The sequence below is a fragment of the Acipenser ruthenus genome, chromosome 28 (assembly GCF_902713425.1).
Source record: "Acipenser ruthenus chromosome 28, fAciRut3.2 maternal haplotype, whole genome shotgun sequence".
Classification (NCBI taxonomy): Eukaryota; Metazoa; Chordata; class Actinopteri; order Acipenseriformes; family Acipenseridae; genus Acipenser; species Acipenser ruthenus.
The window spans coordinates 8,147,067-8,171,254 of NC_081216.1; the positions used below are offsets into that span (position 1 = coordinate 8,147,067).

A 24,188-nucleotide genomic window follows, 5' to 3' on the forward strand; every position below is an offset into this window, starting at 1 on the left:
TCCACTTATCTTCACAGACCCAGGGCCATTACTCAAGATACTTTCTGATACAAAAGAAAAACGGGAAATTCAGGCCTATTCTAGACCTCAGGAACCTGAACAGTTTTATTCTTTCAGAAAAATTCAAGATGGTATCAGTAGCCATTATCATCAAGGCAGTTCAACCAGGGGACTGGTTGATTTCTATAGATCTCAAAGATGCCTACTTTCATCTTCCTATACACAAGGAATACAGAAAATATCTCACATTCTCCATCAAAAACTGCGAATTCCAGTTCAAAGTACTTCCTTTTGGGATCTCCACAGCCTCCAGGGTATTTACCAAGGTAATGGCTGTGGTAACTTCACATCTCCGGGGCATGAGCATCCACGTCTATCCATACATAGACAACTGGCTGGTAAGAGCTCCTTCCAGAGAAAAGGCTTTGGAACACAAAGACAAGGTACTCTGCCTTGGGCTTACTGGTCAACGAAGAGAAGTCTCACCCCAACACAGTCTCTAATCTTCCTAGGAGCACAGTTCAATACAATCTCAGGAAGAGTCTACCTCACAGAAGAAAGAGCTGCTACAATCCGACACATCGCAAAACATTTCAAAATAGTGGCCAGAATAACAGCACGTTCCTATCGGCAGTTTCTGGGGCACATGGCAGCATCAGTCTTCCTAGTAAAAGATGCGGCGTGTGAGGCTGTGTGGTCCAGTGATTAAAGAAACAGGCTTGTAACCAGGAGGTTCCCGGTTCAAATCCCACCTCAGCCACTGACTCATTGTGTGACCCTGAGGAAGTCACTTAACCTCCTTGTGCTCCGTCTTTCGGGTGAGACGTAATTGTAAGTGACTCTGCAGCTAATGCATAGTTCACACACCCTAGTCTCTGTAAGTCGCCTTGTATTAAATAATAATACATATGAACACACACAGAGGTGCCTCCTTTCTTCTTGGAACCACACCGTGCCAGACTCCCAGCGCATCAAGGTCTCCACAGGGGCAGCCACAGAAGCCAGATGGTGGTAGCTTTCATCTCGGGTATGCATGCCACTATCTCCACATCCGTCTACTCTCCGTCTATATACAGACGCCTCCCTGTTGGGGTGGGGAGCACACCTAGCAGACGCTCAGGTCCAAGATATGTGGTCACCAAAACATAAATTATTTGGAGCTCTTAGCAATCCCCCTGGCACTAATATTGAAACAAACAGTACTGATCCTCACAGACAACACCACAGCAGTAAAGTACATAAACCATCAGGGAGGCACAAGATCATGGGACCTCTGCACTTTAGCCATGAACATCTGGAACTGGTTCAGAACACAGGACATCTCTATAAGGGCAACTTATTTACCAGGACTCGACAACGGTGAGGCAGACCTACTCAGTGGAGTAATGGCACCCCACGAATGGAGGATTTGGCCAGACATCCTATAGTGGGTATTCAATGAACTAGGTCACCCGAAAATAGACCTGTTTGCAACAGCAAAAAATACCCAGCTGCTTTTGCTCCCGGTTTCACCAGGAGGCAGCAATAGCAGCAGACTGTCCATTTCATGGTCAAACGACCTGATGTATGCATACCCGCCCTTACCTCTAATACCAGAGTACTCAGGAAGGTAATAAGAGACAGAGCCAGTCTCATATTAGTAGCCCCCTACTGGCCCAAAAGGTATTGGTTCTCGGAGATTCTACAACTAACCGAGACAAGACCCATGCACTTTCCACTAAAACCTGACCCGTTATCTCAGAACAGGGGGAGCACTTTTTCAATGGCAACAATTGAAAAAAACCCATCCACCTTTCAAACCTATACAGGTAAATGAAGGGAGTTTGTTTTCTGGTGCAAATCAAAAAATCAAAATCCTTACACCATTCAAACATTCCCATCTCAGAATTTCTATCTTACCTCAGCCTCTTATTCCATAAGGGTCTCTCTCTGTCCTCTATTAAGGTACATGTTGCTGCTCAGTCTGGTACATAATAAGCTCATAGGTCCCCTATTTGAGCCCATGGCAACTTGTGACATGATGTATCTGACATGGAAAACAGCATTCTTGATGGCAGTGACATCGGCAAGAAGGGTAAGCGAGCTTCAAGCACCGGTTATTGAAGCGCCATATTTTCAGTCCTTTAAGGACAGGATTGTGCGCAGAACTAGTCCTCAATTCTTACCAAAGGTGGTAACTGAATTCCATATAAATCAAACCATAACATTTCCAGATTTCTACCCAAAACTTCACAAATCAAGGGAAGAGGCTAGACTTCATCTTATAGATGTCAGAAGAGCCCTAAACTTCTACATCCACAGGACCATCGGTAGCAGACCAATCAGGGCAACTTTTTATCTCCTTCAACTCACCAGACAACAGGAAACCTGTCTCTAAACAGACGATTTCGCGCTGGATAACATCATGCATTGAGTTCTGTTACAGGCTTGACAGCAAAACAGTTCCAAACCCCATCAAAGCCCACTCAGTAAGAGGAGTGACTACTACTTGGGCAAAATTAAAATCTGTTTTGATTCAGGACATTTGCAATTCTGCCACTTGGGCATCTTTCCGTACTTTTATCAAACACTATAACTGCAATGTATCTTGCTCTCAACCTAACTTTACTCATTCAGTTTTATCTGCGGTTTCTTCTACTAGCATCTTACCTACCACCCTTCAGTCTACATACTTTGGTATAGTTCACCTTGTGTGGAGTTCATCATACAAGGTAAGAATGCGAAAATTACCTGTAATATGGTTTCTTCATTGGGTGATGAACTCCACACACCTATATCCCACCCTCCTGTCCCCCTTCTCTTTTCATTACTATTTTTTCTTGTTTGGTTTACTTTGGTGAAATTTGGACAACCTGACTTGTCTACAAGGTGGGGGTTTTATGGAGGAGGAGCACATATTTGGCACCAATGAGGATTATAAAAAGGATCTCTGGGAAAGAGATCTGGTTCTTTTCTCCTGACCCAAGCGACATGGAGACCGGGAAGTTCACATTGTGTGGAGTTCATCACCCAATAAAGAAACCATATTACAGGTAATCTTCATATTTCAATCAAATATAAACAAGTAGCTATGATGACGTCGCCAGTAAATTATGCAAATTAGTACCGTCAATGGTTCGAACCTTCCTTCGGTAATGTGTTCTGAACCTTCGAAGGTCAAAATGTACCCTTCATTGCAGCCCTATGTATTGATAAATAAAACTTATAACTTAGTGAAATCTTTTGATTTAAGTCTATTTTGTCTGTGAGTCCTGTTTAGTTCATGTGTACTCATTCATTTTGATCACATACAGGGGTTGATTCAATTAAGAGACTATTAAGACTACATTCTTTGGTTCATTTCAATCTCATGAAAAAAAACAGGTGAGTTGTTTCATGCACAGCTTCCCTCCAGGTCAGACAGATAAGTATCATTAACAGTGAAATGCTGCTGATTTGTTTTGGTGAGTGAATGAACTTGTATCATTCAGTGACCGGTCTCCAAAAGGCGGCTTTCATTTTGTATTGTTTACCAAGGCCATGTTTGAAAGAATGATGTCAATCTGCTGGATTTTCCATTTCGAGCGGAGAGTGGCAGTCTGATCACAATAAGAGATAGCTCAAGTCTCAGTGGGGTTTGTATAATGCAGCGACGAATATTCAGCAAGCAAATGCTTTTGGTGGCCAAAATGACCATCGTTCACACAACAGAATTTATAGATTACTTTCAAAAAGATGCCATGCAAAGGAAAGCAATGCCTAAATGATATGTGTAATAAATACCACCTTCCACTGCACAGAAGAGTGTTTCTCTCCTTTCTTTAACAGGCGTTTGAGGTACCGGGTTTTACACCTGAGATTTTTTATTTTACTGTAATGCAGTATACATAATACTTTTGTTTTCCAGTTTATTCTAAATTAAAGAATATTTGAACATGGAAAACGCATGTGTATCCCAGCACTAATAGCTGAATATTTGTTGGGAGTGTAATGTATGGGTTGCTGTCAGATGTTGTCACTATACTGATTTAAGGTAGCTTTGATGGATTGTAGTTGAATGCTGTATGACTAGTTTGTTCATTTGTTGTCTAGAAGCAGCAAGTAGCCCGGTTTCCTCCTGACTTTTTTATTCTCCATGCTGTCAGATTACATTCCATTACCTATGTTTTATGGCCCCTCAAGTAGCAAATGAATTTGCTGTAAAAGGAAAATAATTGAGTGTTTTTAAGGACTTGTATTGACATCCGCTTCAATGCAGAAGTTATACAGGGGCTGGGGAGCATGGTGGATTAATGCAGAGGTTTTAGCTATGAGAGAGTTTTTTATAAAATCAATTGTCCTACCCAAATACATTGGACTCTCACACATCCTAACCAGTTTGGAGTAGTGATTTGTAATCTGTTATTCTAGTCCTTGAATAAAGCAAATGTTTTGCACTATATCAAGCTTGATTATCCGGTAACCTGTCCAGTTGTGTGCAGTAATCTGCTATGTTGCACTGCCATACTTACTTGTAAGGGTAAAGAGGTTGCATCGTATTTGAGGAGGTTTCTTGATTGTGGTCCCACTTATTTTGGTTAAACTTTTCATTTCTATTAATTCTCTTCTCTAATCACAATAGATTAGCCCTCTTCTGCGTTAGGGGTGTGCTGATTCATCAATTCACACTCTGAACCTTGATTTTTCTTTCTTGACGATACGATTATCGATACTGTGACCCCTGTATCGATGCATTGTTTATTTATTTTTATTTAAGTAAAATTTGATATGGTAACAAACATTTAATTTGTGTCTATACTGATAATTAGATAATATTAGTACTCTAGCAGCCTCATCTACCAATCGCTGTGTTAAGAATGCTTTTGTCAAGTCCGGCGGCAGCCGAGAAAAATGGAAGCTGACCGGAGGCGGGTTATATTAATGCTAATAATCTCATCAGGGTGATGGCGAAATTCAGAATGCTCTGGCTGGTTTAAAATCTAGTGTGGACTCACCTCATTTCTGTAAAATGTGTAAGAATCGAATCAAGTATTCAGGGAATACAACCAATCTGAGTGTCCATGACACCATCAGATCGACAGCACATCATCGCCATCACAGTTACAGATGCCGTCAGATCGTGAAGGTACGATAACTCGATATGCACAAGCTACACTAGACATAAAATCATTCAAAACGATCTGCAACATCTGTGCGCGCTAGCAAAGCATTACCTGTTCATCCCAGGGACCAATTTCTGCTGACGGACTGTTCTCCATTGCTGAAGATGTGGTAACGGCACAGAGAAGTGCGCTCAAACCAGGACTTCTAGATCACTTTGTGTTCCTCAAGAAAAAACTAAAAATGAAAATTCTATCTGTTTCAAAAAGAATCTGCATTTAGAGAACTTTTTTTTTCTTTGTCAGATTCAGAACTTTTTACAACTATACACAATTAGAGATGCCGTCACCAATTCCAGACTTGCAAAATAGTTAAAATATGAACATGCTGAGTTCATTGCAGTCATCAGCTGCATAGAATAACCATTCAGCAGAATGAGGCAACAAACAAGTGAGTACAGACATTAAGTTACTGTTTTGGTATCACCTAAATCCTTGAGACAGCACTGTGCACTAGGGGTGTGACTATTCATTGTGTATCGATGAATCGTACTGTCTTTACATGATATATTGTAATGTATGTATTGTAGTTTACCGAATGGTTCTTGAATGAAGAATACTTGTGCTTTTTAAATGGTATGAATACTATCTCATTTAAACTTTGTCTTTTTTTGGCCTCTGGAGGAGAAAGTTCAGCCCTGTAGGTGTCCCCCTGAGCTCACCAGGCTTCTGGCTAGTAGGATCCTTTGTAGCACGATGAGGAGAAACACACTCTGGTGGTTTTGCCTCCCTAACCTGCAGGAGCGCCAGAGCCAATGCAACGCTCCCTCTGGGATTAATCTTTGTCTTTTAACACTAGAACTGCCACGGCAGTAATTAGGATGGTTTGAGGCTTTCAAATTTAAATTACTTGCATGTCCGAAAGTTATGCAGTTGTCCGTTTTATGACTTTTCCAAAATACATGTGTTAAATACCCTGAAGGCATTTGAAAGGCATGATCACAAAAATAAGGAAGTTATAATCCCACCCACCTAGAACTGCCAAAGCAGTCATTTTGACTGCCTTTTACAATACTTTTTTTTTTTATTTTGAATATAACCTACAATATTCTATTTTATTTTTATAGACAAGCCTGTTATCTCTACTGGACCTGGCAACCATCAATTCCTTCGTTTTGTACAAGGAATGCACTGGGGAAAATATCAGTAGGAGAGATTTAATCTTGAAGTTAGCCACAGCGCTTCAAAATTAAAGCGCTGTGGTTGTATGATCTGCTTGAATAAAACTATTTTTGTATCATTTTAATATTGATGTTTAAACTCATTTAGGTATGAATATAACCACGGCCGTTCCAGTGTTAACAAAATAGTCCACCATTTAAATGATCATTTGATCGTATTGTGCATCCTACAAGTAGCCCTTGAGGACCATCGCTTGTATTGTGGTGCATATCGTATTGCGATCTGCATATTTTGATGCATATTGTGTTTAGTATCATTAGACCCTGAGCACATCATCTGGATCCCATTTCAGCATTAAGTATTGGTATTTTTCCCCTGGCTCCCATTTCCGATGTTTAACCACTGTGCCCAGTGCCCCTCACTGACTTTTATAAACTGCTACGGTATCTGAATTGTTGAAGAGTGAAACGCTGAAGTTTTCCAACCCAGTTGATAGACCAGAGACATTTGTCTGCTATAATGGAGACAGATATACTGACAGAATGAGACAGACATTGCAGGCTGAACCTTATTCTAGTGTTCAGTTGTACAAATATTTTTCTTCCAGGGTATTTCGGCTGCATCCCTTGGGTCTTTGTCATCCTCTCCCAGCAGACTGGAGGAAATCAGTCCTGGGAGAACTCTGTGACAGCTCAGAGTACAAGAATATTGATTTACAGGATTTATTGAAATTGATTTAAAAGTATAGCAGCATTGAGACCACGGCGCCTATCTATCAAATCTGTTTACTCCTCCAGGATGCAATTTACATCATTATTTTTTTGTGGCTGGAAAATAAAACTGCCAATGTGACTTAAAACGGATGAAAAATAAATCAAAAGGTTAATTTTAGGACTGTAATTGAATTCTACCAGGTTTCACATAAATGTAACATTGCTCGTGTGTTTTCCTTTCACAACAGAAAATGATGAAATGCTGACCCAAGTAGATCTGTCTAGAGTTGTTGCAGTAATATCAATTTGTTTAGTCCGAATTATGTCGTACTGAAAATTTGTTACGCTAATTATATTATCTGCGATAATCATGCTTCTGACACTTCTCTAAAATAAAGCTACGAAGGAGCAGTGCCACTGCCACCGAGATGTTATGTTCATCTCTACATCCATCTTATCCATACAGAGAGTGCCATGATGCTGGGCATCAGAAAATGACTAGTACATTCCCACCTCTGTTGGGGGAAAGAACAGGGGTTTGGCTTTATTTTAAAAAGCCAAGAAGCAAAAAGCAGACCAAGAAATAGTGTCCAAGGGACAAGTGGGAGTTAAAACTGGTTTCAAGATAATTGTGATTTGTCTTGATAATTTGTATCTAATAATCAGTACTTGAAAATGTCATTATTGTCCAACCGTACCAGAGAGGAAAGCAAACCTCATTTGGGTCATTTTCAGCTGGTGGCTTGGCCCGCTGACTGCTGCAGTAAGTAGATGGGTTGTTGTTTCCTCTTGCTTATCTTAACCCCAGTCAGTGGTAATACTTAGCAGGTGATGATAAATCTGCACGCACCCTGTCAAGATGGAAGATGACAAAGTGTGCAAGAAGTATTGTAATAAGCCTGTTCGCTTACTCGACAAGCAGACCCTATGGCAAACCAAGCAATTAATTTCAATGGTGTGTTCACTGTGATTTGATGGCACAGCTCAGCGATTACAATGTTTTCTGACCTGTGGGATCACAGTTGTCCAACCTGTTTGGATAAAATAGCCATACAAAAAAATTATAATCATCACCACGAGATAGAGTACTGCAACCTCAAATAATGGTTTACAAAAAAAAAAAATCTGACTAAATAGTAGAATGAAAAAAAGAGGTTTAACCAGACTGCAATATGTTTATTATTGTGCTCATTAAACATGTTTAAACACTTGAGTTCTGATGCATTTTGACTGCACTTGCTCCCACCAAAGACACCTGCAGTCTATTCAAATCTATTAATAGCCTTACACTGTGTTTCACCTTAGAAAAGATCCATATTGTGGAGCTCAATGAGCCAGCTCTGTGTTAGACCTACAGCCAGTTATGTTAAGTGAATGGTTGCATAGAAAAAAAAACTAAAACTAATTATGCCTCCACCATAGCAGACTATTAAAATTGCCCATTATCAATGTGTTTGGAGGGTAGACTTTTTTATTAACAACCTGCTGCAATGAGCTATAAATGAAAGTAATTAAATAACAATAAACAAATGCTTTCATCATGCAAATAGTTCCAAACAGACAACAATAACTGACAACAGGTTGCAAGAGATGACTGGTTTAAGCAACATGAAAACACTTACTGCATCATTTATTATAATTAAGGAAAGCAGGCTGGGCTGTGCAGTACATGTTTCATTTGGAGACAGTTGCATTTTCAGCATTTGTTTTGCCTGACAGGGAGGACGTTCTGCTCCACTGGGGGAACGCTGCACAAGCCCGGCACTGGCAGATGCAGATGGTCCTCTGTGGACTAAATATTTGTTGGCATCAAAAAACTATAGTGAGTGACTAGAGTGATGAATCCAAGATTGACCATTCATGCAGAGATGACCAGATCGGAAATTTGCATTCCTGTGTTAACAAACTTTCTTATGAATGACAATTTTATTGTTTAAACATGCTATATGGGGTGGTGGATCTTTTACACGCACTTCTCGTTTGTAAAACAAATTACTTAATGTACAGAAATAAGGAAACAACAACTGATTTACAGAATGCCTAGTGGTGGGGATTGTATTGCCCATTTTTCCTCACTCAGATCCTTAACTTACTCAATACCCTGTTATCTCTGAATAGATAATTGTCTCCTCTTTAAAAGTATTTTAAATATTTTAATGAGCAAGACATTTCACGTGAGAATGGTACCCCGAAATGTTCTTTTTTTTTCTAGGAAAGCAGTAAAACGGGGGATGGGGAATTTGTTGCCGGATAACTTCACTCAGACGACTTGCTCACTAAATATCTTGGTATCCCTGAATAGATCATTGCCTCCTCTTTAAAAATATGCTAGGGATTTTAATGAATTACTTTTTAGTAACAGGTCCGAGTGAGAAAAAATGGGCAATACAATCCCCACCCCTAGTCTTGCTGTAAATTAATTTTTTGTTTCCAAACTTTTGAACACTACAGTATATACTTTTGCTGTTCTTGTGAGAGATCAGCCTTGTGATAATGTATATAAAACATCTACTTTCACTGCAGTTTCTTTCATGTTCATGGTTTGCCTATTTCTCAGTTGGGGGTTGGGGGGTCCCTGTTTTTAGAAGTCCACCAAACAAAAATGTGTTCGCACCTCACCTCCTAAAAGATATAATTTAATCCTTTAAAAAGAGTCGTTGATAACTCTTTCTTCTTGTTTTGTTCTTCAGAGAGCCAGCGGGCATACCGGTTTGTGCAAGGGAAGGACTGGGGCTTCAAGAAGTTCATTCGAAGGGATTTCCTTTTGGACGAGGCCAATGGACTCCTGCCAGACGATAAGCTCACCCTCTTCTGTGAGGTATTAGTTTCACTCTTGTTTGATACGGTTGGATTAGCACCACTGCTCAAGTGTTTCCAATGTAACAGTTCCCTCGAAACCCCCCACAGATCCATCATCAAGCTTATATTTGTATCTATATCTTGAGAACCACCCATGTTCAACTGAGAGAATATTTCATCCAAATAAACTACATAAACAATAGTGCTAAGTTTATAAATACTGAAAGAAACTAAATTAATTCAATGCAAAACAGTTTTAACCAGAACTCTCTTCAATTTTAAAATGTGTATCACTTGAATGTATAAAGTTTCTCTTAGTATTTCTCCGTTCCGAGCAGACTTTAGCATTGCCTTCCTGTGTATCTTGTAGAGGTTTGTCTCAGTGCCGTGAGAGTAAACTAGGGGTGTGATAAGATACGCATCACGACATGCATATTGTTGTATTACAATACACGTGATGGTCCTGATAGTGCTTACGCATAATAAGATCAAATGATTAATTTAATGATGGATGTCATGTAAAGAATGTATCCCGATTCATCGTTACACCCCTAGAATACATTGCAGTAACTTTTCATACCTTTTTGTATGATGAGCATGTGTATAAAATATCTTCAGCAATGAAGGTTTGGGTTACTGCTTCAAAAATGCATCAACTTCTTGTGCTTGAGAAGGAACGTACTTGTGTATGAGTTCTGTCCTCCTGAACAACTTAAGTGAGCCGCTCACCAACCATGGTGAAAAACTGCATGGGCATTTTGTTGCTGTGGTTAGTGCATATGCAGGGAATTTGATGAAACTTGAGTGTGATGCTATTCTGTGGGTTTCTTTTTCAACACCTGTGAGGTATAAATTATCCTATGCAGGGTCAAACTGCCCACGCTGTGATGCCACAATTGCAGATGCCTCCCAGTTTTTCAACACATTAAAATCAAGAACATGTACTCAAAGCCGGTACAATCACAAAGTGATCACGATGGCAACATTTTTTTTTTGGACAATAGTCAGTTGATTGGAGCTTCTGTTGTCCAGACTTAGCCTCCCAAACTCTCTACATCAATCAAACAGAACATTTTGGGTGCAGAACTTCCTTCTCCTCTCCAGAAATCAATGTCACTGTATGTCTGGAGAAATGTATACTTGAACTCAGGGTAATGGGGGGAAAAAAAGTCATAGGACAATATTGTATTTATGTCTGAAAAACATACTCTACTGACCAGTCAATCCTAACAGACCGTGTTATAAGCCATGGAAAGAGCTCTGATTTAAAAAAAAAAAAAAAGAAGAAGAAAGAGAAATACAATCTAATAAAACAAAGAAAGCAGGAAAGTCAATAGAAATGAGTCCTGTTCTTTGTAGGGGGGGTGGTGTGGGCCCAGGGCATAGTGCAATCATCTGAAACCAGAATCTGGGGCAGCACAATTCACACTTTGATTTTCACTAATCTGAAGATTAACTTTTTTTTTTTTTTTTTTTTGCTAAACATTTCTTAAAAGGAGAAAAAAAATCCAACCCTTCCATTTTCATCACCCACAAACCCATATTTCAAAATTGTGTGTTTTGTCTGCCATTCTTAAGATGCAGTGTCCATTTAAAATGATTACTAAACATTTAACCACCGTCAAAGATACGCATGTCAAATATAGAGCTGGATATGTACAGTCCAAGGTTATTTATTCAGTATTTATATGGTGTGCACATGGTCACCTTATAATATTGGAGTATATCATAAAAAAGAAACCGTATTCTAATGGACGGCTTTTTTAATTGCTTAGAGACATTCACAATATGTTAAAAGTTTCAACTTTGTTATAACCCTTAGGGTGGATGGGCAGTCTCCTTTTTATAATTTCATCTTTTGTTTTGTGAGCTATAACAGATCTTGATGTCAGAAACACACCCATTTGCTGGGGAATCTGAACCATGGCAGAATGGAATAAAGAGACATCTAGGAGTTATATTTAAGTATAAAACTGATCGTGATTGTGGGTCACTGCCAAGAAGCAGATACCCACGAACACACACACACACACACACACGTTGTTTTAAACAAGCAACCTGAATATCATCCAGCTTTAGTAAAATCAGTCTTGGGTTTGTGCTGGCCTGCTCAAGTGCAAATGAGTCTGGAAGCGAGTCCTTTGAAGTCTATTGCTGAGCAGATGGTACTAAATTGAGCCACTCTGGAGCCCTGCATTTTTACTCCTGTTTTGGGGTAAACAACCAGCAGCTCATTCAAGCAATTTTATTTTATTAATCTAATAAACGGTGCTGGATCCAAATAATGTCACCGTTTTAAGTAATTAATTTTGTGTTTCACAGTTATGAAACCCTGTACACTCACTCTCTCACTCTCTCTCTCTCTCTCTCTCTCTCATGGATTTTTGTCTTGGTGTGTATAACGTCTATTTGAATTATATACATGGAGGCTGTACTAACACTGGTATCCGTAAGAATTGGCACCCTTAGGTTTTAGATACTTCATCATAAAGCTGTCAATATACTTTTACTAGTTAATTAACCCTTTGCAGTCCATTTATTAACTGCACGTCAGGCACGCCAGGTCTAATTAATTTTCACACGCGCAGTTAATTTTATACGCGCTGTTTAAAAGTATTTTTTTTCACAGTCAAACGGGTTTAAATGGCCCTGCATATCAACAAAGCACTCACTAGGCATCTCCAGCCCCGCCCCACCCTTTCGTTTGCTATAGCGTTCACCTATGTAAGAAATAAATAATAATAATAATAATAGTCGTACATACCGATCGATCATCTCCGGATCACTCGTTTTATCACCAAACTCCTCAATAATGCGATCCAAGTCATTATTTTATTACTATAACATCTGAAAAAAGCTCTGCAAATGTCCATGATAGTCTCTGTGCGCTGACGCACTCAGCCAGCTTGTTTACTATGAACGCCCCGTTATCTGATACCTGATACCATGTATGACTATTCATGAGATACTCCTTTTTTTTTTTTTTTTTCGACTTGTCTCGGCTCCTGTCGCTCCCACTCGGACATTGAATGGTTTTCTCGGCTTTTTCCGGAGAAAAAACGACTAAACACCCTTTTATTGCGTTGCTATAATGATGTCGGACCCAGTCCGACAAAGGACCTGTGAGGAATAATTGCAATGTCGGACCCAGTCCGACAATGGACCGCAAAGGGTTAAGCATCCCTGTGAAGGCAGCTGTATGAGTTTGTAAATCCACTGCCACACCTACTACTGCTAATATCTCATTAACCATTTCAGCTGGCAACTTCTTATTTTCAGTCTGGTGGAAATTCCTCAATCATCATGGGGGCAGCAGTGGAGTAGTGGTTAGGGCTCTGGACTCTTGACCGGAGGGTTGTGGGTTCAATCCCCAGTGGGGGGACACTTCTGTTGTACCCTTGAGCAAGGTACTTTACCTAGATTGCTCCAGTAAAAACTCAACTGTATAAATGGGTAATTGTATGTAAAAATAATGTGATATCTGTATAATGTGAAATAATGTATAATGTGATATCTTGTAACAACTGTAAGTCGCCCTGGATAAGGGCGTCTGCTAAGAAATAAATAATAATAATCATCTTCACAGCACTCTTCACTTTGATCTGTGACCTAAGATTCCTACCATATTGTGACTTTTTGTTTTCCAGATGCTAACTGTGTGAGATACTGGCAAAATACTCTGTGTGCATCTGTGTTCTATGACTCAGAATTCGTTCACAAAGTGTGTTTGTTCATTTTTCCAGGGTAATAGAATAAGTAATAGAATATGCCAAATATGTTTCTGACCTGAGTTAATATGAGGTAATGGGACTTAAGTATAGAGACCGTACACTATGAGCTGTTGTCTTAATATTTGGTACAGTGTAATACAGTGCTGTGTTCTTTGAATGTCTATACAGGTTCCATACAAATTAACCCTTTCACTGCTGCATTGCTGTAACCTCATGGATTATATATCCCTCCTCATTCATGGAATAACTACATCACTACATGAATGCTCATTATTATTATTATTATTAATATTATTATTATTTATTTCTTAGCAGATGCCCTTATCCAGGGTGACTTACAAATGTTACAAGATATCACATTATTTTTCTATACAATTACATTATTTTGTACACATTATTTTTCAATACAATTATATATATATATATATATATATATATATATATATATATATATATATATATATATATATATATATATATATATATATAATAAAAATATGTATGAGCTCACAGTCTGAGACAATGGAGGTGTTTCTCCAGGATTAAGACATGTTCAAACAAAGGAATTCTAATATGGGTCAGAATTCTGGCCTGATAAAGCTCTGCTTATCCTGGTTAACCCTCTCATAAGAATGGCATCACAGGAGAACAGAGGTTGCAGTGGAGCCATCCTTCTACAAAATCCATGTACTGTGTAGTTATTTGTTATTTAACCTGTGAATTCACAAGGCATTATTTCTATGCTGATTTTTTTCAGACCTGCTACTACCACAATAGAGAAATTGCAGGTTAATATTCTGCTACTACCACAATAGAGAAATTGCAGGTTAATATTCTGCATATATTTTAATGAAATACATGCATACATACAAAAATATTTTAAAATGTAGTTGTCATTTAAAACAGTTCTAATTGACCCGGAGGGTACCACAAGCAGGTCTCGAAGTTGGTGGACAGTTGAAGGCTTGGAAAAGCGTGCTGAAAGTGATTCCAAGTTGTCGAATGGGTGAAGAATAACTCAAATGTGTGTTTTTTTTTTTGTTTTGTTTTTTTTTAATATAAATGTGCTGACATTTTCTTACTGCAACCTGCCAGTCACAGCAAAGGATAAAAGGATATACAAGTTTGCAAAATTATTGGAAATAATAATACAGCACTGCTTTGTAATTCAGTCAGTCCTCTAGTATTGTGGTAACAAAAATGCTCAAGCCTACCGTTAATGTTCAGTAATCCTTTGTTCAAAATACATACATACTGCCAGGGATTTGAACCGGAATTGTTTCCGTTGGAATTCCAAACTGGAATTTTCGGCTCTGGTTCCAAAAGTTCCAAATGGCCGATTTCATTATGTTCCAGTTCGAACGAAATTAAATACCAGTTAATACCGTCTTTTTCTAGCCAAGTAGGCTATTGTATTGGTGTTCATAGGTCAAAGAAAATGGAATAGAGTAAACTCCAGATAACTCGGCACTCCAGGGGAAAACGGTGTGACAAGCTATCTGTCTGTATCAGTAAATGCACTTACTTCCTGTCTATAGAAACAACAAAGCCTACGTTGCAGCCTTAAAAGAAAATGACAGCAGTCTGCTTCTTTTTTTTTCTCCGTTGCAACTTTCTTTTGCATCAGTTTGAGTTTACTTTTTTCTTTTTTTTTTTTTAAACTGTTCAAAACAGCGACATTTCCAAACAATCTCGATGGGTTAGTGTCCATACATTCAACGTAATAACATCTCTTCAAAGCATGATATATTTACCATAACCTACATTCTTCTTCTTCTTCTTCTTCTTCTTCTTCTTCTTCTATTTAGCAGACGCCTTTATCCAAGGCGACTTACAGAGACTAGGGTGTGTGAACTATGCATCAGCTGAAAGACGGAGCACAAGGAGGTTAAGTGACTTGCTCAGGGTCACACAATGAGTCAGTGGCTGAGGTGGGATTTGAACCGGGGACCTCCTGGTTACAAGCCCTTTTCTTTAAACAGAAAAAATTCTCTCCAAGTAATCAGTTACGTATGAACACTCTAGCACTAAGGGGAACATTGTTATCATCAGTATGCATGTTTCACAGTTAAAAATTCAACAAATGTAACATGTACATACGTGCAACTTTTCTACGTACCACTTTTGGATATAACAATGAAAATGAAACATTGAACAATTAAACATCATGCACAACAAAGGAAATATGTTCTGCTGTGTGCTTTTCATGTAGATCTTTTATAGCTAATGTTCGGAGGACAATTCGATCACCATCAGTGTATTGATCAGTAATGCCCAGTACAGACCTATAAGGAATAGTTTAAATGAAATGTGTGTGTATATATAATAATTTGTATGTGTTTTATATGAAATTATGAATTCACCATATATATATGTATTTTGTAGCATGCACAGGGGAAAGCAGCAGCAGGGCTGGCAGGTGACGTATCGCTACTCTAATTATAGTTAATGCAGGCTTCTCTCTCTCTCTCTCTCTCTCTCTCTCTCTATATATATATGTGTGTGTGTGTGTGTGTATATATATATATATATATATATATATATATATATATATGTGTATATATATATATATGTATATATATATTGGTTACCTCCAAAATTATTGGCACCCTTGATTAAAGATGAGCAAAAAAGACTGTATAAAATAAATACCAGTACTGAGCTATATTGTAATTTTCCAACATGTGGAATATATTTGACTTTATTAATGATTCAATGGAATCAACACAAATTACACATTTCTATAAATTTATTTCCCAAAAAAATGAAGTGTCACAATTATTGGCACCCTTGTTTTCAGTGCTTTGTGCACCCTCCCCTTGCAAGGATAACTGAGTCTTTTTCTATAATGTTTAATGAGATTGGAGAACACATTGGGAGGGATCTTAGACTCCATACAGAATCTTTCCAGATCCTTGATATCCTTTGGTCTGCGCTTATGGACTGCCCTCTTCAATTGAAACCACAGGGTTTCAATGGGGTTCAAGTCCGGAGACTGAGATGGCCATTGCAAAATGTTGATTTTGATGTGAGCTTGGGGTCATTGTCTTGCTGGAAGATCCACTTAGGGCCAAGTTTCAGCCTTCTGGCAGAGGCAACCAGGTTTTTGGCTAAAATGTTCTGGTACTGGGTAGAGTTAACATGTCTATTGGCATGGAGGTGGCGTCTAATTGTAGATTTGGAGACTTAGTGACCCCAAGATGCAACCAAGTTCTGTAATTCTCCAACTGTGGCCCTTGGATTTCCCTTTGCCTCCCGAACCATCTGCCTCACTATGCGTGGGGGCAAGATACACTTGTGTCCTCTACCAGGCAAGTTTACCACTGTTCCAGTGGTTTTGAACTTCTTAATTATTGCCCTAATAGTGGTACGTGGTATATTTAGTTTTTTAGCTTTTGTTTTGTACCCATTGCCTGATTTATGAAGGTCAACAACCATTTGTCTCTCTTCATTTGTGAGTTCTTTGCCTTTCCCCATGGTGATGGATGACAAATGGATTTCATATGCGTGTTACCTCATTTTTATACCCCAGTGAAACAGGAAGCCATGGAAGGCCACAATACAGTTCCTTAAGACTGAGATGAACTTAAAGAAGTAGAATGTTAATGCAGATTTAATTTTGTTTGATTTTATTTATAACAATCTTTAGGGGTGCTAATAATTCTGACACCTATCTTTTTGAGAACCATTTTTTATTACTTGCTAATAAAAAACTTTCTCTGAGAAATTGTATTAGAATAAAAGAATATGGTTTCCCATATATTTGAGCATAAAATATAGCTCATTACCTGTGTTTATTTTATACAGCTTTTTTTTTTTGCTCATCTTTATCAAGGGTGCCAATAATTTAGGAGGTGACTGAATGTATGTGTGTGTGTATATATATATATATATATATATATATATATATATATATATATATATATATATATATATATATATATATATATATATATACACACATATACACAGACGTGCTCAAATTTGTTGGTACCCCTCCACAAAAAACGAAGAATGCCCTATTTTCTCTGAAATAACTTGAAACTGACAAAAGTAATTGGCATCCACCATTGTTTATTCCATATTTAATAGAAATCAGACTTTGCTTTTGATTTTTTATTCAACATAATATTGTAAATAAGAAAACAAATGAAAATGGCATGGATAAAAATGATGGGACCGCTAACCTAATATTTTGTTGCACAACCTTTAGAGGCAATCACTGCAATCAAATGTTTTCTGTAGCTCTCAATGAGACTTCTGCACCTGTTAACAGGTAGTTTGGCCCACTCTTCCTGAGCAAACTGCTCCAGCTGTCTCAGGTTTGATGGGTGCCTTCTCCAGACTGCAAGTTTCAGCTCTTTCCATAGATGTTCGATAGGATTCAGATCCGGACTCATAGAAGGCCACTTCAGAATAGTCCAATGTTTTGTTCTTATCCATTCTTGGGTGCTTTTAGCTGTGTGTTTTGGGTCATTATCCTGTTGGAGGACCCACGACCTGAGACTGAGACCGAGCATTCTGACACTGGGCAGTACGTTTCGCTCCAGAATGCCTTGATAGTCTTGAGATTTCATTGTGCCCTGCACAGATTCAAGGCACCCTGTGCCAGGCGCAGCAAAGCAGCCAGTTTTGACTCATCTGTCCAAAGGACATTCTCCCAGAAGGATTGTGGCTTGTCAATATGCATTTTAGCAAATTCCAGTCTGGCTTTTTTATGTTTTTCTTTCAAAAGTGGAGTCCTCCTGAGTCTTCTTCCATGGAGCCCACTTTCGCTCAAAAAGCGAGGGATGGTGCGATCAGAAACTGACGTACCTTCACCTTGGAGTTCAATTTGTATCTCTTTGGCAGTTATCCTTGGTTCTTTTTCTACCATTCGCACTATCCTTCTGTTCAATCTGGGGTCGATTTTCCTATTGCAGCCGCACCCAGGGAGGTTGGCTACAGTTCCATGGACCTTAAACTTTATTATTTTTATTATTATTATTTATTTCTTAGCAGACGCCCTTATCCAGGGCGACTTACAATTGTTACAAGATATCACATTATACATTATTTCACATTATACAGATATCACATTATTTTACATACAATTACCCATTTATACAGTTGGGTTTTTACTGGAGCAATCTAGGTAAAGTACCTTGCTCAAGGGTACAACAGCAGTGTCCCCCACTGGGGATTGAACCCACAACCCTCCGGTCAAGAGTCCAGAGCCCTAACCACTACTACACTACTTCTTAATAATATTTGCAACTGTTGTCACAGGAACATCAAGCTGCTTGGAGATGGTCTTGTAGCCTTTACCTTTACCATGCTTGTCTATTATTTTCTTTCTGATCTCCTCAGACAACTCTCTCCTTTGCTTTCTCTGGTCCATGTTCAGTGTGGTGCACACAATGATACCAAACAGCACAGTGACTACTTTTCTCCATTTAAATAGGCTGAATGACTGATTACAAGATTGGAGACATGTGTGATACTAATTAAAGAAACTAATTAGTTTGAAATATCACTATAATCCAATTATTTATTATCTTTTCTAAGGGGTACCAACAAATGTGTCCAGGCCATTTTAGAATATCTTTGTAGAATAAGCAATAATTCATCTCTTTTCACAGCTTCTTTGCTTTATTCTATGACATACCAAAGGCATGCAAGTATACATGATAAAATAGCTTTTAATTTCATCACTTTTCAGGAGGAATGAAGCATTATTTCAATGAGCTGTAAGGGTACCAACAGATTTGAGCACGTCTGTGTGTGTGTGTGTTGTGTGTATATATATATATATATATATATATATATATATATATATATATATATATATATATATATATACACACAGTGCCTTGCAAAAGTATTCAGACCCCTAACCAATTCTCTCATATTACTGAATTACAAATGGTACATTGAAATTTCGTTCTGTTTGATATTTTATTTTAAAACACTGAAACTCAAAATCAATTATTATAAGGTGACATTTGTTTTATGTTGGGAAATATTTTTAAGAACAAAAAAAACCTGAAATATCTTGCTTGCATAAGTATTCAACCCCTGTGCTGTGGAAGCTCCCAGTTTACACCGATGAAAGAAATTGCCCTAACGAGGACACAATTACCTTACCATTGGCCTCAACCTGTGAACCATTAAAGTTGCTGTCACATTTTCTGGATAAAAACCCCACTGTTGAAGGATCATTGGTCAGGCTGTGAATCTGAAGGAAAATGAAGACCAAAGAGTATTCTACTGAAGTTAGAGATAAAGTAATACAAATGCATAGATTAGGGAAAGGGTACAAAATAATATCCAAGTGTTTGGATATCCCAGTGAGCACAGTTGGATCAATAATCAGGAAGTGGAAGCTGCATCACACCACCCAGGCACTGCCAAGAAAAGGCGTCCCTCAAAACTCAGCGCTCAAACAAGGAGGAGACTTGTGAGAGAAGCCACAGAGAGGCCAACAATCACTTTGAAGGAGCTACAGAGTTCAGTGGCTGTAATGGAGTGGAGTAATGGTGCACCAGTCAACCATATCAAGAGCTCTGCATAACACTGGCTTGTATGGGAGGGTGGCAAGAAAGAAGCAGTTACTCAAAGTACCATCTGAAAGCACGTCTGGAGTTTGCCAGAAAGCATGAGAGTGACCCAGCTGCGATGTGGGAAAAGGTTTTGTGGTCAGATGAGACCAAGATAGAGCTTTTTGGCCAAAACTCAAAGCGCTATGTGTGGCGCAAACCTAACACTGCCCATGCCTCAAGACACACCATCCCTACAATGAAGTATGGTGGTGGCAGCTCCATGCCGTGGGGATGCTCCTCATCAGCAGGGACTGGGCATCTTGTTAAAATTGAAGGAAGAATGGATGGAGCAAAATACAGGGAAATGCTGCAAGAGAACCTGCTTCAGTCCGCTAAAAAACTGAAGCTTGGGAGGAAATTCACCTTTCAGCAGGACAATGATCCCAAGCACAAGGCCAAAGCAACATTGGAGTGGCTCAAGAACAAAAAGGTGAATGTCCTACAGTGGCCCAGTCAAAGTCCTGATCTCAATCCCATTGAGAATCTGTGGCACTATTTGAAAATTGCGGTCCACAAGCATCGTCCAACCAACCTGAACAACCTGGAGCAAATCTGCCAAGAAGAATGGGCCAAAATCACTCCGACACTGTGTGCAAAGCTGGTACATACTTACCCCAAAAGACTTAAAGCTGTTATTGCAGCGAAAGGTGGCTCTACCAAATATCAATGTGTGGGGGTTGAATACTTATGCAAGCAAGATATTTCAGTTTTGTATTTTTCTTAAAAATATTTCCCAACATAAAACCAATGTCACCTTACAATAATTGATTTTGAGTTTCAGTGTTTTAAAATAAAATATCAAACAGAATGAAATTTCAATGTACCATTTGTAATTCAGTAATATGAGAGAATTGGTCAGGGTTCTGAATACTTTTGCAAGGCACTGTGTGTGTGTGTGTGTATATATCAGGTTAATGAATAATTAAAAAAAAGAACTACAGTATTGAAAAACTATTACTACATACTAGTATTATGTTTAAGTTAATTATAGAAATATCTATATATTAGTAAATTGACAGAATGCAACGTAATTACATTAAAAAAAATGTAAATGAATGCTTAGGTCCATCAAAGTATGCCGCTACAAAACAGCAAATTGTAGGTCCAGGAATATAACTAGCAAACCTCTGATGTATTAACAAAGCGCTTCACTTAATTGCCACACATACTTGTTTTGTGTACATAACTTAAGTTAATAACAGTACCTGTTTATTTTGAGCAAATACAAGATAACGTAACGTGGATCCAAGATGTAGCCGACCGCAAGGTGGAGGCCTGAACTGAAGGCAATTATCTAGTGCTATTTCATTCACTGTTGGCTGCCCCGAAAAATAAAGCTAAATGTAATGTTGAATTTCATTAGCTGGCTGTGATATAATGCTTTGTCGTTGACTACTGATTTGAAGACCAAATTATTGTATTTTTGAAAACAAAGGAAAGAGACAGAGAGAACAGGCTGCAAGGGAATGAAAAAAAAAACCTGATAAACGAAATCTTGAATGTCGTTTTTGCTCCAGAACGTAATAAATTAATTTTGTTTAGTTTTTTGTTTCTGTTATGAATTTTTTTTCCCGTTTATCGTTCAATTTTGAATCCCTTCATACTGCACATCAGAGCGTTTGAATGGGGGAAAAAAAAGTGTTTTTTTTTTTTTTTTTTTTATTTGGCAGCTGTTTCTGAAGTAAAGAACAGGGCCAATGTATATTAACAGATTCTGCCGAGTCAACACCCCGGTTTGAACGATCACCCCACCCCATCTTTTACCTGAAAAATCGAATTTTCACCATTAATTTCCGATTTTTAATAACTATCTGCAAGTAATGCTTTATCGTGACTGTGTGCTGTGCTCTACTTTTGAATTTTAAGCATGTCTAATTGTAAATGTAATCTATCTACCTAATGTTAAAAAATACTCCCTCTGCAATAATGCCTGTAATTTCACCCTGCCTGAGTCAAACCCCCCCACACACAACACACACACTTTTGCCTTAAAAACAACTTTACGCCCTCTGGGCGTTGACTCGGCAGAATCCAGTATTACTAAACCCTTAGACTGAAACTCAACCCCTATTGGCTAATAGTGTCACATGACCAAGCATTGTTTGTGCTATTGCCCCTAAACCAGCCCAATACTTACTCGAACGGTTAATAGTCAAAACTATGTTGCCCTCTGTCATCACTATAAAAAAATATATTATATATATTATATATATTTTTAAGATTTTAATATTATTTTTTAGTATAAAGAGTACAGTACAATATACATATAGTGACTGGGTTTGGTTTTCATAGTGGAAAACTGTTCCCCTTGGTTTGAAATAGTGACTCTAGTAATCAGCTTTGGGCATCATTGCTCTCTGTCTGTACCTCTTTCAACCCTAAGGGCTACAGTTCTGCCCTGCAAACCTTGGCTCCAGTCAGTACATGCACGCTATTGTCTGTATTGGTGCTCAGTATATTCAGATATTCAGGTGTCCTGTAGTCCTAGCTTGCATTACACTGTCACAGACGAATACTATAGAACGGCAAGCATGAGTTGCAGAAGTGCTATTACTAACTTAATATACAGTAGTGGGCACATTTATTAGAGCACCTCAATATTTGTCATTTGATATCCTTTATCACTTAAGGACCAGGTGTTTTTCAGTAGGATGCTCCCCCAGGACCAGGTTTTTTTGTTTTGTTTTGTTTTTTTAAAGCTGTATTTGACTCTGCCTATAAAAATACTTACATTTATTCTTTACAGTAGCATCTTGGAATCTGTGTCCTTTTTTTCAGAACAGTCTGGGGAACATTATAAAATACTTCAGAAACGATAAAACGTTTTAAGTATTTATTTTATGTATTTCTCTTAGTGTTTTCAAAGAGAAATTAATACAGTACATTCTATGAACTGAGGGACCTAATACTTCCTGAAGGTTTTTTTTTTTTTTTATTGCTGTTTGGGCAAATTCCAAAATATTATTTTCACCAGAGTGATTTTGTTATATTATTTTCTTACACATTTTTAGCTGACTGCCTTTATATCTGAAATTCATAAAAAAAATAAAATCAATTTTTAGTAGTAGACACTTTTATTTTGTTGTTCAGGAAACTATAATATTTTTAGAAACTCAAAAAAAATTAAATTCTTACATTTTTTAAAAATGTAGATTTGGGGTTTTCAAAGGGATAAAAGTAAAAAAAAAAAAAAAATTAAAAAAAATTCTGTTCCCAAAGGACCATACAAAACTCTTTGAAAGTCTTGTGGAAACATGTAGAAATTAGGAAAAATACAAGACATTCTTTCACCTGAGTGATTTTATGATTTTAGAGCCTTTTGTTAAAAAAAAAAAAAAGAAAACCAGAACACATGGTTTATAACTAAACATTTATTTAAAAAAAAATGAATACTGAAAACACTCATATAAACTAAAAATAACAGTTCAGTGTAGTAAATTTTGTGGCAAGGTGTCCCACATGGGAGCTTTACACTGGGTGGTACATGTATCTTGTGTCTCTGGCTCCTCCTCTTTACACCGGGCGGTACATGTATCTTGTGTCTCTGGCTCCTCCTCTTTACACCGGGCGGTACATGTATCTTCTGTCTCTGGCTCCTCCTCTTTACACTTGGCGGTACATGTATCTTGTGTGTCTGGCTCCTCCTCTTTACACTGGGCGGTACATGTATCTTCTGTCTCTGGCTCCTCCTCTTTACACTGGGTGGTACATGTATCTTGTGTCTCTGGCTCCTCCTCTTTACACCGGGCGGTACATGTATCTTGTGTCTCTGGCTCCTCCTCTTTACACCGGACGGTACATGTATCTTGTGTGTCTGGTTCCTCCTCTTTACACTGGGCGGTACATGTATCTTCTGTCTCTGGCTCCTCCTCTTTACACTGGGTGGTACATGTATCTTGTGTGTCTGGTTCCTCCTCTTTACACTGGGTGGTACATGTATCTTCTGTCTCTGGCTCCTCCTCTTTACACTGGGTGGTACATGTATCTTGTGTGTCTGGCTCCTCCTCTTTACACTGGGCGGTACATGTATCTTGTGTCTCTGGCTCCTCCTCTTTACACTGGGCGGTACATGTATCTTCTGTCTCTGGCTCCTCCTCTTTACAC

General features: G+C 38.3%; 1 protein-coding gene across 4 annotated transcripts in view; it reads left to right on the forward strand.

Moving 5' to 3' along the window:
• Positions 1 to 24,188, forward strand: part of LOC117434577 (speckle-type POZ protein) — a 165,419-nt gene that overhangs the window by 98,752 nt on the left and 42,479 nt on the right. For all 4 annotated transcript variants that reach the window (XM_034057158.2, XM_059002810.1, XM_034057159.2 and 1 more), the window contains one exon: positions 9,664 to 9,791. In XM_034057158.2, coding sequence (XP_033913049.1) covers positions 9,664 to 9,791 — 128 coding nt within the window. The remainder of the gene's footprint in view (positions 1 to 9,663; positions 9,792 to 24,188) is intronic.